General features: G+C 44.4%; 1 protein-coding gene across 5 annotated transcripts in view; it reads left to right on the forward strand.

The window, feature by feature from the left end:
* The first annotated feature begins 2,949 nt into the window (after window positions 1–2,949).
* LMO1 (LIM domain only 1) overlaps window positions 2,950–17,324 on the forward strand; it is a 128,435-nt gene continuing 114,060 nt past the window's right edge. For 2 of the 5 annotated variants that reach the window (XM_029582615.1, XM_029582613.1), the window contains exon 1: window positions 10,419–11,015. Coding sequence is in view for 2 of the 5 variants with exons in the window: in XM_029582613.1 (XP_029438473.1) it covers window positions 10,991–11,015 (25 nt within the window). In the remaining 3 variants the exon portion in view is untranslated. Of the gene's footprint in view, window positions 3,250–10,418; window positions 11,016–17,324 lie in introns of those variants that run through there. The other 3 variants (XM_029582614.1, XM_029582616.1, XM_029582617.1) reach the window with 3 other exon arrangements.

The raw sequence follows: 17,324 nt of genomic DNA on the forward strand, positions 1-17,324 counted from the left end.
AGACCTTCCTGCTTTTTGAGCCTTAATGCCCTCCAGTTTACACAAATCTTCTATCCCACCAATACACAGTATAAAAGCATTTGATGTTAATTATGCAAGATATTAACAGGTGTAAAATTACATGCACAAGTTGCCAAATCTACACACGTGACTTTTAAAATAGCAACTTACAGGCATATATGTTGGCCCTTCCCCAGAATGCCTTAATCGTGCCTTTTTATTTATATGAGTACATTTGCATGCAAATGCTTATTTACATACGTATGTTTGATATTTATAAAATGGCATGAAAATTAACTCACAAATTTTAAAAAGGCCACATGCATAAAATCCGGGAGGGATGTGTGTGTGTGTGGCCGGGCCTTGCGTGCGCCGAGTGCAATTTTAGAAACAGCCCGGCCATGCGCGTTATCTCCCAGTATGCCAAGACGAGCCGGGCCAGCGACGCACGTATGTTATAAGATAGCCGTGTCCATGCGCGCGCACGCCGGGGACTGTGTGCGCACATGGATGCGCGCGGGGGTTTTAAAATCGACCCTTAGCTCATAAAGGGCCTGTTTCATCAACGTCTTTTTCCATGGACCCGGATTGGGAGAAAAGCATTAATTGGTCAGGCCCAAAGTGTAGAGGGAAAGCCCCACTTTAATTTTAAAAAAAACGCCTTAAGAAGGCACTTAAGTATGCAGCGGCCCACTAAAATAAATCTGGCGAGTTTTCACAGAACCCCCTAAAATCGTGGGAATAAAGTTTACAGAAGCGGTGAGATGTAAAAGTTATCCTGAAGCTTGGTACTGCTGTGACTCCACGGTCTGCCAGTGATTACCAGCAAGGTTACATTTCACTGAAGTTGACTAGGCTACCATCCTGTGGGTGCCATATATGCCATACGCTGGAAATTAAAGGCCAGAAAATTAACAACAGGGCTTTTTATGTGTATAAAAACTGAAAGAATTTTTATCTTTATGTTTTCTAAGGAAATGTGGTGCTATGGAGCACAGAGTTATAGTCCAAGCCGCTGTTCTGCTTCCAAGCAGCGAGTGTTTCAGCGCCTCTGCTTAGCTTGCCTGGCAACCAGCAGCACCAATTTCTGGATATGGCTTTGTGTGTGACATGAACAAGGTGTGCTCTAAAGATAATGGGTGGAGTTGCCAAATGGGCAAGTTAGATCACAGCTGGCTTGACATGGGTGAACGTGAGGCTGCTGGCCTGGAAACGTTCCCAAGTGTTCTGAATTTTTACACACGCGCGCGCACACACACAAACTATCCCCGTCAAGTGGAACCAGACATCCTGGACTAAACAGTAAAATTGCACAGAAAGACAGCCAACACAAAATGAAACAAATCTAGCACGAGCAAAGCTTATATTCGTTTCCTGATACGTAATGCCAGATGGATTAATGGATCAGCTCACCCACTGCCGTGGAAAACAAGAAGAAAACCTTCCATACCTAAGGGCACACTGAGGACACAAACCATACTATAATGGTCTTTAAGAAGCAGAAACCCAATTTGGGGAAATCAATTATTTTCTTAATGTTCTTTTTTTTTGAGAGAGAGATTTAAAATGACCTGGATGCGGCATTATATGCAATACCAGAGTCCCGCTGTTTTATATCGTGTGCTGTTTAAAACTTGTCCAATTCATTTTCGGGCTCTGCTGGTCTCTTTTTAGAATTGCATTTCATATCGCAGGATATCACGATCGTTGTGATGCCAGTGCATTCATTCATTCACATTATAAACAACTCGGAGGTCCCATTGATAGACATGATTTTCTATATGGCTTATAAAATAGTACAAAAAACGTCTTAGGAGGACAAATTTCTGCAGTTTTTAGCTTTGGTAAAAAGTTAACATAATAATAATAATAATAATAATACAAAGAACTAATGCTGTGTATTCTCCCAGAGTTTGATGCAATGTTAAATTAACAATGCCGCATCGCCCTCGTGGATTGAAATGTGGATCGGATCTTTACTTAGGGAAACGTTTAGAAGGGAAATAATGCTGGAAGGCAAAAAGCTTAATAAAATGCAGACATGCGTGCTGCTTCCTTTCATAAACTTTATTCTCGCACCTCTCTCTCTCTCACACACATACACACCCTCACTCAGGCACACAGTCTGTCTCTCTCTCTCTCACACACATCTCTTTCTCTCTCTGCCTCACACTCTCCCTCTGCCTCACACATACACACACACACACTCTCTTTCTGTCACTGTCTTCCTCACACACACAAGCGTGCACACACACACACACACACTAATGCTCTCTCACATACACACACACACTAATGCTCTCTCACATACATACACACACACACAAACACACACTAATGCTCTCTCACATACACACACACACACACACACACTAATGCTCTCACACACACACACACACACACATATTTTTAACTGTGCTTTTGTATTTTGTCAGAATTAATGAGAAAAGTTCCCTTGCCCTAGGGGTAATTAGTGTCCTTGGAGTTAAATAAGCTAATACTTAGACACCTCTGGCACAGGCAATTATGTTTGTGTATTGAATAATTGATTCAAAGAGGGGGGAAGGGCCGCTAATCAGATCTCAGCATAATGAATTGATTTAATTAACAGGGGAATCTGAGGGGCCCTGGGAAATGTGTGCATTTATTCAGCAGCAGGAGAGTGCAAGCCACATAAATTGCGAGAGAACGGCAGCAGGGCACATTTGCTTTCAGCGATAGGCTCGCATATTTTCTCCGCTCTTTGACTATAATTTCAGATTTAGAGTGAATTGAAGAGAAAAGCACTTTAGAAGCCTGGAGAACGCAGCAGTCGCAACAGCCAGGGTTATGCGCTATCACATACAATTACATTAAGACAGATTTTATGCTGCAAATTGAACAATTTGGGAAGCCAGGGGCTGGAGGAGGGGGGGGGGGGGGGGGGGGGGGAGGGAGAGAGAGAGAGAGAGAGGGAGAGACGATGCTAATTCTCTCCACCTTTTAAACCGCGGTTTTAGTTCGATGCAATTTTAAGGCGCCCAGAGAAAGAGGTGCGATCGCTTCTGCAATCCGAGCCCGGCGCGATCTAGGTGAAAAGTCGCCCGACTGTGTGCGCGCTTCTTGCAGCTCGCTGGCCGGCGGAGGACGGTTCGGCTGCCTTTTTGCGCGCCTGCACGGCCCGGCGGAGCCTCATCCCCTCTGGAGACGGAGCGTCTGCGCCCGGACCCCCCTCGATCCCCGGGAGGATGGTGCTGGACAAGGAGGACGGTAGGTTGGCCAGGGAGGCACCCGGGGAGCCTGGATCGTGCACACAGGCACACGCAGGCTGGGTTTTGTTTTTTTTGGTTTGTTTGTTTTGTTTTGTTTTCCTTCTCCCTTTAAATGATCTTTTCTGCAGCCGCTTCTCTTCTTCCTAGAGCTCCGGGGGAGGGCGCGGAAAGCACTGAGCGATCGCACTGTGCATCCGTGCGAGGTTAGGAGGAGAGCAGCGCGTTCCGTTTCTCCGGAGATCGCGGAGGGTGGCTTGGGCTGCTTTTTCAGCCCTCCTTCCTGCCTCTCTGTTGGGAAAAGTAGATCTGGTCTGGGGGGCTGATTATTTCCGTATCCTTTATAGCGCTGCCTCACCTCTACCTATGCCAGCAGTGTTTTCGTTCTTATTAATGAAAACGAGCCTGTATTCCTAGACTAAACCCTATTACATCTCTTTCGAGTCCATGCCTTTCATGCCCTCCCTCCCGAGGCACCTCTGCTGTATGTTGTTGTTGTTTTTTTTGTTTGTTTGATTTCAAGCTCTTATAGCGCTAAAGTCTTGTTGGTAAGAGTTCAGAGCAGTCGTCAATGTATAGTGAGAGCCTGCCCCCTTATTATTATTGTTATTATTTTGAAGTTGCGAGACGGTCGCCAGGCTCCCCCCCCCCCCCCCATCGCGTTTCCTAGCGATGCTGTTGTTGGGAGCCCTCGCGGAAAGAGTCCGCCCGTACCGCGCGCGGTGGGACAGCTCTGGGGAGTGCAGCGGGGACCCGCCACCCACCCACCCCCGAAGAGCCGGGAACTGGCTGGAGCGAGCGATAGAGGGGAAGAGACGGGACCACAGCAGGGCGCGGCAGAAGCCGGGGTTGGGTCTTCGGGAGAGCAGGGAGCGGGTGGCGAACTTTAGACGTCCTCCTGTCTGCGCGCCCTGCTCTCCCCTTCGCGCCCTTACGCGCCTTTGCCGCGGAGCGACTCGCATTTCATCGCCGATCTGAACAGAGCCATGGCTTTGGGGGAGGGGGGGGGGGGCTCTTGTTTAAAGAGCCTATTAACAGTTACTAAACCCCCCCCCCTTTTTTTGTTTTGTATGGGAAAAGATATATTTTGTCTTAAAAAATGTATTCTTTCGCTCTCCTGTCTTGTTGTCTTTCAGGAACCGGGGGGGGGGGGGGGGGGGGGGGCGACAGTGACTTTCGGATTTCTTTCCTGTGACTTAAAGTGGAAAACGATAACAAATTCCTCCCACCCCTATCCCGAAAAGTCAGGGATGGCAGGCAAGTCGATGACAGCGTTCAGAGAAATGAACTGCTGGGTACAGCCAGGCAATGGGAATAAGCTGAAGCTGGTAAATAAAATACAATTTCACTCAAGAGAAGGGCGACTCCTTCCTTTAGAGCCGCTTTGATTCCAGACTAGGGAGCGTGGGGGGGACGGGACAGGGCTGCGCGCCTCCTTTTTGTGGATTTGGGAAGGCGCGCAAAACCCTGGCAGGACGCCCAAGTGATCCGAATGCGCAGCTCTTCCGTTCCGGACACAAGTAGCTAGCCTAGTTTAACTTGCTAAAACCAAACGGTGCTCTCGGCTTTTCCTTGCTCGTCTGGCTGGAAATGCTCCCTGCCCAGTGCCTGTGCCTGGGTACTGCAAGCGGGATCAGCGGCCCCCTGGCTGCCACTATTTTTTCTGATGTCCGGACTCTATAATGCAAAATAGGCCTAGGTTTGTTCTTGTACTCTTTATTAAACGGTAATAAGATACAGGTAACAAAGAACAAATGCATTCGGTGACCGGGAGCAGCAATACTGTTCCTGACCGAGCTTGGTGATTCGGCGAGCTGTATACGGAGCCCCCTGCCTGCGCTGGTCCTGCTGCCCATGCACACAGCAAACGCCCTTCGGGGAAGGCTGGTGCCTGCTTTTCGCGTCAGACCTTCCTTTTCGTCTCAACAAACGGGTGACATCTGCAAAACCCTTTTGCCAAAGATGTTTGAAATCAGATCTCTGAAAGGAGGAGGAGGAGGGCAGACCGAGATCGGAAGAGTTTTCCTGCAAGGCCCGGCTCCCTGACGTCCAGGGGGTGATGGCCTTGAGCAAACCAAGCTCCCAGCTTGATCGGCGGTGGTGGTTTAAGGAGGGGAGGCCACTGAGGCTCAAGGTGTGAGCTCCTCCAGGGCTCTCATGGTGCTGTCCGGCCCCTGGCATGAAACCCTTGTGGTGCTCTGAAGCCCTTGCTTCACAGCCTTTGCTTTGAAAGGTTGCACCTGCCTGGGGACCTGATTTCGCCTTGCACGGACAGATCCGACTTGGAGGGCCGGGCTTTAAGCTTGTTGCAAAGTAGGCCCCAAAAGTACAAAAAAAAAGGAGCCTGCAAATTTGGAAATGGCATCTGCTTGCCTAGAGATTGAAATTTCCAGAAGGGGAACAAAATCCAAATTATGCAAGCAGCTTTTTGCCTGATTTTTACAGTTTAGCCCTGATGGGCAAAAATCCAACAGCACTTTTCTAAAGAAGCTGTTTGTTTGTTTGTTTGTTTTTCTGGAATATTTTGACTTTTCCTGAAGTCGCAGGAAGTCAAATCCTTGAACAAAGAGGCTCTTCTTTAAAATTGTACAACTGACTAGAAAATCTGTTACGCTTTTTGCTTTACCTTTGCCCAAAACTTACATCCAGCTCTAGATGGGTTCTTTTAACTTCTTGTTTTTAGATTCTTAAACAACAATCTACACAACTTGTTTGTTTGTTTTTTTAAATTATAGTTATATGCTTAACTCACAAGTTTTTATTATGGCTCTTTACAATTGTCAGCGATGGAGGAATAAGGGATGGGACTGAGGATTGATGGTGACAGGATCTCTGCTTGAAGATTTCCAGTAAGGCTCTTTTTTTTGTGGAATTGTTGTAAAATGCAATCTGCTAAGATTTCAAACAACACTAAAGTGTAGGAACTATTTGTGGTACAATTAAGGTTCTGCAATACTACGTGAAAAGTACTGCATGGATTGGATGTTTTGTTAGCTGCTAATCTCATACCTGCTGTGGATGCATGAACAGCCAAATCGATGGGCATCTGGACAAATATTTTATTTTCTTCACTTCACTTTGTCCCTAGTTTGTTTAACTTGGTTTTTTTTTCTTAGTTTTCTAAAAATTTTAGAGCTGTGTGTTTAGTAACGGAAGATGTCACACATTGGGTCAACCTTCACCAAAATAGCCAACCGGTGTAATTACGGATCAAAGTTGCTTACATGGAGCCAGATGATTCAAAGTTGGGGGGGGGGTCCCTTTTTGGGGGCCTGACCCCCCTCCCCCATCAGGCCTTTTCCCATAGACATAGAAGGGGTGCTAGGAAGGCATGGACCCTCAGTAAACAGCTTAAATGCCACAATTCCTTCAAATGGATGCCAGTAGCTCCAAGCACTGGATTTTTTACACTTCCTTCCTAACCTTCACTTCCAACATGGAGAATGCAACTGGCATTTTTCTTCAAAACGTTGTGCCAGCTTGGGAGAAATGATGAATGTTTTGTTGACTTCCAGATTTATGCCAAGGCCTACAGAAATTCTATAAACTTAAGTACAAGATGCACGAAGTTTGATCGCTAAAGTTTACAGGTCAAAATGGGGATGGTCTTGGTTTGTTCTATGCTTTCAAGAATGTGAGCTCGGATACAGCTCCTGGAATGGTATGTTTATCAACTGAAAGCCCTACTTTTCGTAAGGAAATCAGAAATAGAAGGTTGAAACGTGGGCTTGTTTTGATCTGTCTTCAGTGGTCTGGAGTTATATAGTAGGACAATAGACGGGGGTATACATGGAAACTTCCATTTCGTTTTTTGTCATTTAGCATATTAAAACATGAAACAAAGCAGCATTTTTGTTCTGCGATTTCAGATGGGAAAGAAGAAACAAATGTCAATTCCTTGCTGTAAAACTATAGCAGATCCCTATAATTTAATAAGCTTAAATGATCATAGTCAGCATACATTGCCACATAAAGGGAACCTGGGTGCCCTGAAATAGACTTGGCCAGTCTGGTTCAGCTTTTCTCCGGTAAGTTAATTTCCTCTGAGATGCTTACAGAGCATGATGCCTTTGAGTGGGGTGTCTGTAGCCATGCACTGTGATGTGTAAGGGCCTATATGCTAAGATATGTGTGCTAACAATTAAACACACATTAACTTCACTACCCATTTAGTAATGATATGCATGTTACATAGGTGCTGTGTAAAATGCATTAAATAGGTCACTTTGGAAATTGCTCTCTAACTAGTTAGGAGATTAGATCCCTGGTTTTGAAAATTTACTGCTGCTAAGTGGCTATAATTAATTAATCACCCAAAACTGGTCATTTATGATGGATGCGGGAAGAGTAGATGCATATTTTCTAGCTTTTAATGCATCCACAGATATGGTAGGTGCAAGATACCTGGGTACTGATGAACCTTTTTTGTTTAACAAATCTTCAAGAAGAAACTACCTGGGCAGTTTTGCATTGAAATTACGAGGGTGCAAAAGTACTCATGTATCTATCTTGCTGCTAGGCAGCTTACCAAAAACGTCTCCATGTACCCTAGCTATAGCTTAGGGGATGACTCCTCTTCCATCTTGTTCTGCCGACCTCCCCCCAGTGCCAAGCCAGTAGGAGTGCCATCCCTTACCACCACCTGGCTTGGTATGGGGGAGGGGCTTTATGAAAGGTCTGGGAGGGATGATAATGAGGTAGAGAGTGTGAGGGATTTTTTGGGGGGCATTGGGGTGTGGATGAGACAGGATCTCTTTCAGTAAATGTGGCCTGACATAGTAGCAGGTTACTATAGCCCCTGATAGAGCAAAATCTATTAGGTAAAAGGAGACATTAAATTTAGCTCCTGCTCGTGGGACCTTTTATATATAGCCTACTAGTGACAGTCTATTAGTGTGCTGGATATATAACTTTAACATACGTAAACGTGTTACAGTTTCAAAATGGCTGCATGTTTGCTAAACATGCATTTTACCCTGTATTGGGTTTTAGTACATCACTGTAGCTAAAGCCTGCTTGTTTTTAAATATGCATTACATAGCTAAATGAGCTGCCATGGCCAGTTGTTGACTATCATACTATAGCCGTCTCCACTGCAAACTAATACACCAAGAAGGAGGAGTAGTCTAAGATGAGAGGCGATATGTAAAATGACCGGTGCCTGAGGAAGGGCATCCAGCCGCCCTAGGTGGTGTTGTCATCATGTGATATCTCTTTCTGTCCTTGCACACGACAAGCAACCCCAACCTCTCAAAGAAATACATCCCCAGAAATGGAAAACGCCCCAACGCCCCAACGCCCCTCCAGCTCCATGCCTTGCCTGCCTCGCTTCTCATTTCATCTGTTGTTTCAAAATTGCCGCCCTCTCTGGCTGCTCTGCCACTTTCGGTGCCCTGGGCTACTGCCTACCCCGCCTAATGCTTCTGCCAGCCCTGAAAATGATATATTTGGACATCAAGTTGTGTTCGAGGGCTATTTACAATGAAGTATTCAGAGTGAAGGAGGAAGAGCAGCATCTGAGCTGTGAATAAGGAATCTAATTAAGCATGGGTATTGAGAAGATATATCTTGAGCCTACTATCATGTTCTCGAAAGGTAGGACTGTGCCAGTTATATGTGGGAAGGGACAAGAGGAGGCATTATATTGACAGGATCAAGTAACGAGTTTATGACTACGTCAAGAGCAATGGTGGAAAGCAGTGGGGAGTGGTAGACAGGTGCAGTTCACTGGCATAGCAAAATGTTGACCCCCCCCCCTCTTCTCCGCCCCCTCCCCCCCCCCACAAGAAGTTTGCAGGATACAGCACCTGTGCTCAGCTTATTATATAGTTAAAGCTGCTCTTAAAAGGCCCATGGCATTTTAATGTTAAGTTCTTAAGTTTATCAGCGCATAAAGAGTTGCCAGAACCCACTGTGCCAATAATGGTTGTGAATAATTAAACCAAATGGGCCACCATTTAGTATTATATTCATTGTGTGCGTTATGTGAAGGAACATCTGGTTCACTGTAGTGCAGAGAAAGTGGAGCATGAGATGTTGCATTCATTAGCAGAGTATATTTGGACTATGCCTCTGAAGTATAGGAAACACATTTAGATAATTACTGCTCTTTCAAGTTCATTCTAAAGCCACAAAGAAGCTGCTATAATTTTTTTATTTTTTTTTTTATTATTGGTTGCTTTTTCCTTGAAGCAGGACTACTGAGCAATGTCTGCCTGAGATGGCAAATACGGCAACAGTTTTTTTTTCTCTGGGTTAAAAGTGAGATGTTTAGGCCTGGGGAGAAAGACTTCATAAAACCTTCAGTTAGTTCATTACTTAGAAAAAAAAAAAAAAAGTAGAAGTTTTAAAGAGAAATTGTCAGTTAAGTGGGAATGGAGATAGTTTTAAGACTGAAAATGATCCCAGAGGCAAGTGAAGACTGCTGCGTGTTGGCCAAGTCTCCAGAAATGGCGGGAAGAACAGCAATAGCCGGGCTATCTGGCAGGCAACCTAAGGCTGGAGGTTTGGACTGGGACGAGAAAACTGAGCTAGCAGCTGGGCCTGGCGGGCTGGCAAGTACAGTTAGAAACTGGAGGTCCTAGGGCAAACATGAAGACTCATGTAGCCACTTTTTTTTGGCAGGCTATGTAGGGACCCTAGAAGGCCGCCTGTTCACCCAGCAGCCTCAGTAATATCGGTAGCTATTTAGATTACAAAGCTTTGTGCTTAGACATTTAAAAAAAAAAAAACAAAAACGGGGATGGGGGATCTATTTATGTTCATCTGCCAAGATGGTAGAGTACAAATGAGGAAGGCAAAACTGCCTTGAATAAAGGGGAGAGAGAGAGAGAGCTTGCAAGCAGTCTATGGCTGGCAGCGTGGACGGGAGTCACCTGCCAGACTGGGCCAGCTGGTCCTTTTGCCGGCATCTACCGTGCCACTCTGAATGTTAAGTAGCAAGAGCCGTGGCCGAAGACCGTCCATCACCCGCCATGAGGTCAAGGAGCCAAAGGGGCTGTGTGCTGCCTGCTGCACCGTTCACCCCTAGCAGTTTCCTTGCTCGGCTGCAATACTGGGAAAAAAAAAAAAAAAAAAGCAGGAGGAAGTCGCTCCTGCAGGTGGTGCTGGTGAGCTGCAAAGGCTCCCGTCCCCCGAGAAACCCCGAGAGCCAGAGTAGGAAGGGTACCTGGGAAATACGTGCATGCATTCAGCAGCGAGAGGGCAAACCCCAGCAACTGAGGGGGAGAGAGCGAGGCGGCAGGAGCTCGGCTCTCGGACGCTTCCTCCTCCACCCCCCCCATCCGTCGTTCAACATTTAGACGCGGAATCCGTCCGACTGAGACGCTTTTTTGGGGTTTGTTTTTTTTTACAAGGCAAGGAAACTATGTAGCGGCAGGCAGGCAGGTTTAGGAGCTCTCAGATGCGATCGCAGGAGGACGGATCGATTATCACTCGGAAGGTGAGAGCCAGGGAAGCGGCTCTTGCCCCCAAATCGCAGCGCGCCGATCCGAGGTGCAGCGGCTCCTGTAGCCGCCCAGCGCGTCTTCCCCCCCCCCCCCCCCCCCCTCTGGAAGGGAATAGGGCACAAGCTGGCCACCTGGGGAATTAGAGCTCACCGGCTGCCAGAGGACCATTGAGCCGCACTGTACTGGAGCTCATCGGTGCCAGACGAGTTCTCTTCATTCCCCTCCTCCTCCCTTCCCCAAGTGGAGGCTGCTGGAGACGGAGCATCTTGCCCTCGGATAGCCCTAGATCCCGAGATGATGGTGCTGGATAAGGAGGATGGTAGGTGACTGAAGGGTGCCGAGCATGGGATGAGTTCGATATCTGTCTGTCTGTCTGTATGCAGATAGCTGTGGCATTTCTTCCGTATGCATGCACTGTGATTCCCCACCCCGTCTAGATGTGCTGTGACCATGCTTGTGTTATGAGGCTTCTGAAAATAAAGCAGAAAATACATTAGAGACTTTTTCCTTCCCTCGTGTGAATCTGGATTGATTTCTAGCCATCGCAGTGGCTTTTATTTTATTTTTTTTTAAACCCTTTTAGTAGCATCTGACCTTCTGCCACATGGACCTTTGGACCTTTTTCTTTCAGCTCGGGCTTTGGTTTTTTATTTTTGTTTCAGGATTGCCTCCCCCCTCACACGTCGCCTACTTTCCATTTGCGTATTTAATCTGTTTGACTGTTTCTCTTTCCTTTTTTTCTTTCGAGCTATAAATCTGCTCCTAATGGCTCAAAGCTAACAGCTCCGCTAAACTGCTTTACAAAGGGCTCGCTGGCTTATTGTGAGAATTTACTTTTTAAATGGAGGGGGGAGGGGGTGGGATCTGAAGAATAGAGCTGAATGGAGAACTGGCTATGGTAGTTTACAGCTGCCATATGTTTGATTTGCAAGGGTGGCTACAAATGTAATATTGACTGCAAGCAATGCTGGGACTCTGGACGTTTTGCATGATTTATGCTGGCATAAACCTCAGAAAAGAATACAATTTGTAGAAAAAGCTTAGATGCATTCTAGAAAGTTTCCCATATCATTTTTTTTGTGTGTTTGCACAAAAAAAAAAAAGACTGAATTTGGAGATAAATGGAGGGGCCCAGTGTCATATTTTACTGATAGTCGAGTACACTAAATGCATGGAATGCATCTTGGTAAACTATAGGTGAAGTCCTAACAAGTGCCTGCCTCATTATCAGGTACAGATTATATGTATGTTTCCTTGTAATCCACCAGGAATTTAAGATAGGCGTGGAATAGAACATTTTAAAGCAAACAGTACAATTCAACTCTGTAAATGCTCCCTGTTCTTGCAACGCTTCACTTCAGTTGTTCCTCAAGTTTACCAACTTCTCTGTGTTAAAAAAAAAAGTGTAAATGCAATGTCTGTAATGTATTGAAAGTAATCTTAAAAGCCTGGTTAATTTTGAGATTTTATTTTCTGTGTATTTGCATGCACTTTTACATTTGGTAAAGTCTAGGGCAGCTAGATCTTTCTAGATAAGTAATTCATGTATAGTAACTTTATTGTTCTTGCTGCCATGATCCATGTTCCCCCACTCTGTTTTTGTCTGCCAGCCATTGTGACTTTTTTTTTTTTTTTTTAATGGGTGAATTCTACTAGATTTGCTCTCTGATGAGTAAGAACTGAGCTAGCAGAGGAGAGAGGGTCAGTCTGCCATTTTTGGAAAGAATGCTGTTTCTCAGTTATACGCTTTAACTAAAAGGGGGAACGGTAATGCTGATGTCTCTACGTGCATTTTTTTTTTTTTCAGTATAGAGTCTGGCACATCTGTTTAACTGTTGGAAAAAAATAACCTTTCACATCTCGGTGCTGAAATTCTGCTGTTCATATTCCTGTTCCCTGTATGTGAAAGTTGAGTGGGAATTTAGTCTCCAATTTGCCTGGACACCATTCCTCCCTCTTACTTTCCCCTTAAGTATTTTTTGGCACCCATAGGCTTCACAGATGGGTGTTTCAAGGCTGGTCATTCTTACTGGCTAACTCAAACACCTCCCCCCTCCCCCGCTGCAATGTTTCTTTGTGGTGATAGAAAATGGCTTGATCTGGCTTTAGCCAAAGTTCTCACTTTAGTCTAATATGTCCCCTTACCATACAAACAGTTTTTAATTGCACCCGAGAAGGCCCATTTACATTTGTATTGCCAGTATTTATTGATCATTTAATTCAAATTCTGTTTACAAAAGGAGAGGCTCTATACCTGCTTATTGGAAGAGGCACTGCTGGGACCGTGTGTGTGTGTGTAGATAATCAGAGCTGAGTCCATATAAGTCTGGCCCACCAGGGGAATGAGCCCTTAATACTGTCACACACTGTCACTGTCTGCAGAGATCACCAAATATCTTACTCAAACATACTGCAAACAATTAAAAGACCTTTATGCATGTGGTCTATCACTGTCACTGACTCCTTTGAGGAATAACTTCACGTAGCCATGTCCAAGTTATAATCATTGGTCCACAAGTCATCTTTCAAATCACTATTCCCCCCCCCCCCCCCCCATATTTTGCAAATAAAATCTCACTTAGCTTCATAGAATCTCCCCATCACGGTCCATGTTCCAAAACTGCTGTCAGCAGACAGTGAACGTAATAATGTACAGAAATTTGGCCGTTTGAATCAGCTCGTGTCGGGGAGATTTCTGTGAAGCTAAGTTTGCTTGAGATTCTGTTTGCAAATTTTTGAAAAGTAAACTGAAAAGTGAGATGATTTGGGCATGTCTAAGAGCAAAGTTATTGCTCAAAGAAGAAAGTGAGAGCCATAGCCCACATGTATCACGGGGTCCTTTAATAATTTGCAATAGACAGTATTTGATTAAATTATTTGATGTTCTCTGCAGGTGCTGCCATTGCATGATGGCATTAAAAGGAAGTATATGGTTTGATTATACATCTGAGCTGCTGTGGGCACTAACCTGGCAGTGACAACTTCTGGCCACAGTCACGATGACTAGGTTAGACGTTCTGGATTGCCATTCTTTTTTTTTTTTTGGATCTATTCTCTTGCATATTTTTGATTCCTTGACAATGTGGTTGCCTCTCCATTTTTACTGCTACATTGATCCTTCCTCTGGATAATTGGAGTAGGATAAAGGAAGAGTTGAACTAGCTGGCTAAGCACAAATAAAGGGGAGAAAGTACCATTGTGCTCTGTAAAGCTTGGAGTGGTGCGATGTACATTTTACAAAGTATTTTTTGCAAGAGGAAAGGGAAGTGGGGAAGGTAATTAGGGAATGGATTGCGCGGGTTTAATGTAGTTTATTGGCAAGGTTCACGTCCTGAGCTTTTCTGAGAAGCTGATTTAGCATTTAGATCTTACTGTATAGAAAAACTCTTGATAAAGGTTTTTAAAAAGATTGTAATCAGTCAGTACACATTTAATTTTATGCTCCAAGAGTGCCATGAGAATTGATAGCCTGCTAAGTTAATGTTATGCTCTTAAAATTTCTGAATAGACTAACATAGTTTTGTAAAGGCTGTTTTTGGGTTTTTTTTTTTTGTTAAAGCATCCTAAACACTTTAGGGGGAAAATGGAGGAATGGACATAAAGTGAAGCAGATATATTTGGCAAGTGAAGTGTGAATAATGTGCATACAACTGACAATGGAGAAAAAAAATCCCGCAGGAACTTTTTTTTTGGGGGGGGTGGGAGGTGTTGGAGGGGGAAATGCAATTCAGAATATTCTCTAGAAAGAACAGTTATACACTACAGTTTATACGGCATCATGCTTTTCATATCAGAAAGGCTTGTTCCAAATACCAGGCTACCTTTTGACCATGATGCCAATTGACAATGGCCCATTGCTGATATCTCCGTGTTTTCATTTTATGAAAACTACAGCAGTGAAGCTGTCGCAGCTTAAATTACACCTGCAGCACAATGGCACTGTAAGCATTAGGAAATTGGGTGAGCATGGGCAGATTGAGGAAATGCACGTCTGTAATATCAGACTACTTTGGGGAAAACTATTCTCAATTGTTAACAAGCTTAATGATACACTTGAAGGGATCATTTTTAGTTGTCATAAAACACAACAAATTCCTCACAATGCCACTGACCATTAATGTCTTAAAGGACAATTTTGAAAGCCACTTACCCAGGTAAATTGGCTTTCTGAATTTGGACTTGCTCAGTCAGGTTATAAGTACCTTTTGTGGGGGAGGAAGGGGGGGGGGTGGGTTCCCATAACAGGCCTCCCCCTCCATTCTGCTAAAAGAAGGCACATCTTTAAATCTGTGCATTTTCTTCTCCATGCGCATTTTATTCACAGGCACGGTCATTTTTAAACAGGCTCGCAGGTGCACATGTGTGTGTGTGCATTCGTTGGTCCGCACCCAATGACGCAGCCATTTTATAACCTATGCGCATATGTGCCCGCGTGTAATAAAATAGCCTGACCGCGCGCATATGTGCGCTCATTTTGTTTAGCAGACGCGCACCTGTGCATACAACTGCCGCTTCTACCACGTAAGTGGGGAGGATTTTAAAAGGCACCATGTGCCGCCGATATCTTTACCAGATTTCCCAGTTCGTTCCCAGTTCACCCAGGTAAGGAGTAGGACTTCCAAACTCCCCTAGTTTAATGGCCTCCCTTTTCTCCCTGTTATCCCCGATCCTTAAAACTCTGCCAATCTGCCTACTTCTCCTTATTTTATTACTTTCACGTCATCCGTAGCAGAAGTAAAGTTACGCAGCGGGGATCCTGGCGTGCGCCTCTCTGTGTAAGTATTTACGCGCTAATTTGAAGTTGAAGTCCAAGAACGCCCTTGCACGGCCCAGACCGTGTCCACACCGCACCCCTTTGTAGGAACTTTTCATTTGTGCGCGCAGCGGGAGATTCGCGCATACTTGGAAGGCTTTTAAAATCTGCTCAGCGTGTGCCAGCCTGGCATACTCGTATACCTCCCGGTTATGGTGAGTGCCGGCCATTTAAAATTCATCGTACAATGTTGGTGCAAATGTCATGGGCCTTTTGGACCTTTGGCATACTTTTTGCCTTTGAACTCATGGACCTTGTACCTAATTTTCAAAGTTTCCACAGCCTTTGTACCTAGGCAGAAAGTCTGAAAATTTCTCCTCAAAGCAATTGATCATGAGCACACCAAGAACGGTCTTCAAAGGCAAATAACTAATAGGCCAAGGATTGAAATATCCTCCTTGCTAGAGGTTCTCTTGTACACAGATGGTATATTAGGAACGGAGTCCAGTATTTTATAAAGATTAGGAAAAATCTCAGGCTTTCAAATGGTGTTTCATGCTTCTGATATGCATTGTTATTCAGCCTTAGTAAAGAGAGAACTTTTGTTTGTGTTTTCTTGTTCCCTGCCCTGAACATAGGAAGGGTGGGTAATAAATATCTTAAAATAAATAAAAAAAATAATAAAAGTCAGTGTCTAGATGTAGTCAAAGTGTAGAATATGACAGCAAATGGATCAGATTTCAGATTACAAATATAAAAGTTGTGCAAATCATGTTTTGCTATAGCTCAAATATGGCCCCATGCAAGAATTTAATTCAAAAACACTGAATTGGTCAGATGTCTATTCCATTACTTTTCCAGCAAGTAAAGTCCCCATTCATGATTTGAAATCGGTGTGCTACATAATTTCACTTGGCTAACCTTTTAGACTAAAGATTTCTAATGTCTACATTGCCCTGGGATGGAAGGTCGTCACCATGTACAGCTATGTTCATTTTGATCCCCTTCAAATAAAATGTCCACTATTCTATAGCAGTTATGTTGCAGTGAAATATTTCAGTGAGGACTTGCAGCTTGGAGCTGCACATTGATAATTGCCAATTTCTTCTATGAAGGTACAACAGAAATTTTAACAATTAGGATCTAAACTGGAGGGTCAGATGAGCATAGTCAATGTTATGGTTGCAACTGTTTTCTACGTTTGCATTTTCAATGACCAGTGACTGTTATTTTATCAATATTCTTGAATGTTTGGTCCCGGATTTTAACTGGCAATGCCAAAGATGAAAGTTGGGCAACCTGGATGGCAAGCTATAGGCTCTTGGAGTTTGACCTAATCTGGTCTACCTGTAGAGGAAGGAGCTCTCTCTTGGTCCCTTTGATCCAATCCCAGGTCCTTATCTTTTGTTCCAAGTCTGCTGCCTTTTTAGGTACTTAGGATAGCACCACTTGCTGAGTTACTTTGAGGTACCTGCTTGGCCCATACCCTTGGCGTCATTGAAGGGATTGCTTATGACTTGATCTATATCTAACAGATTCAATTAATTTAAATTAGATCAAGGCTGCTGGCCCCTTTGTTCTTATGACATATTTGGTCTCAGCTAAGTCTATGCACGCACAACTCATTACATCAGATGGATTCTTTATAGGGACCAGTAACAGTGCAAGGCCACCACTAGTGGCTCCCCTCCCTCAACTGCTCTAAAGTTTTGGATGCGACTTCTATATATTTTCAGTGAAAATCAAGGCATGCAAGGATTTTGAAACTTTAGCGTTCTAGCCAAGAACAAGAGGTAAACTTATGGGATGGAGACTATGGGTGGAGCTCATTAAGATTGCTCAGAAAGGAAGGCCTAACTTGGGTCAAGTGCTTAC

The sequence above is a fragment of the Rhinatrema bivittatum genome, chromosome 17, assembly GCF_901001135.1.
Source record: "Rhinatrema bivittatum chromosome 17, aRhiBiv1.1, whole genome shotgun sequence".
Taxonomy (NCBI): domain Eukaryota; kingdom Metazoa; phylum Chordata; class Amphibia; order Gymnophiona; family Rhinatrematidae; genus Rhinatrema; species Rhinatrema bivittatum.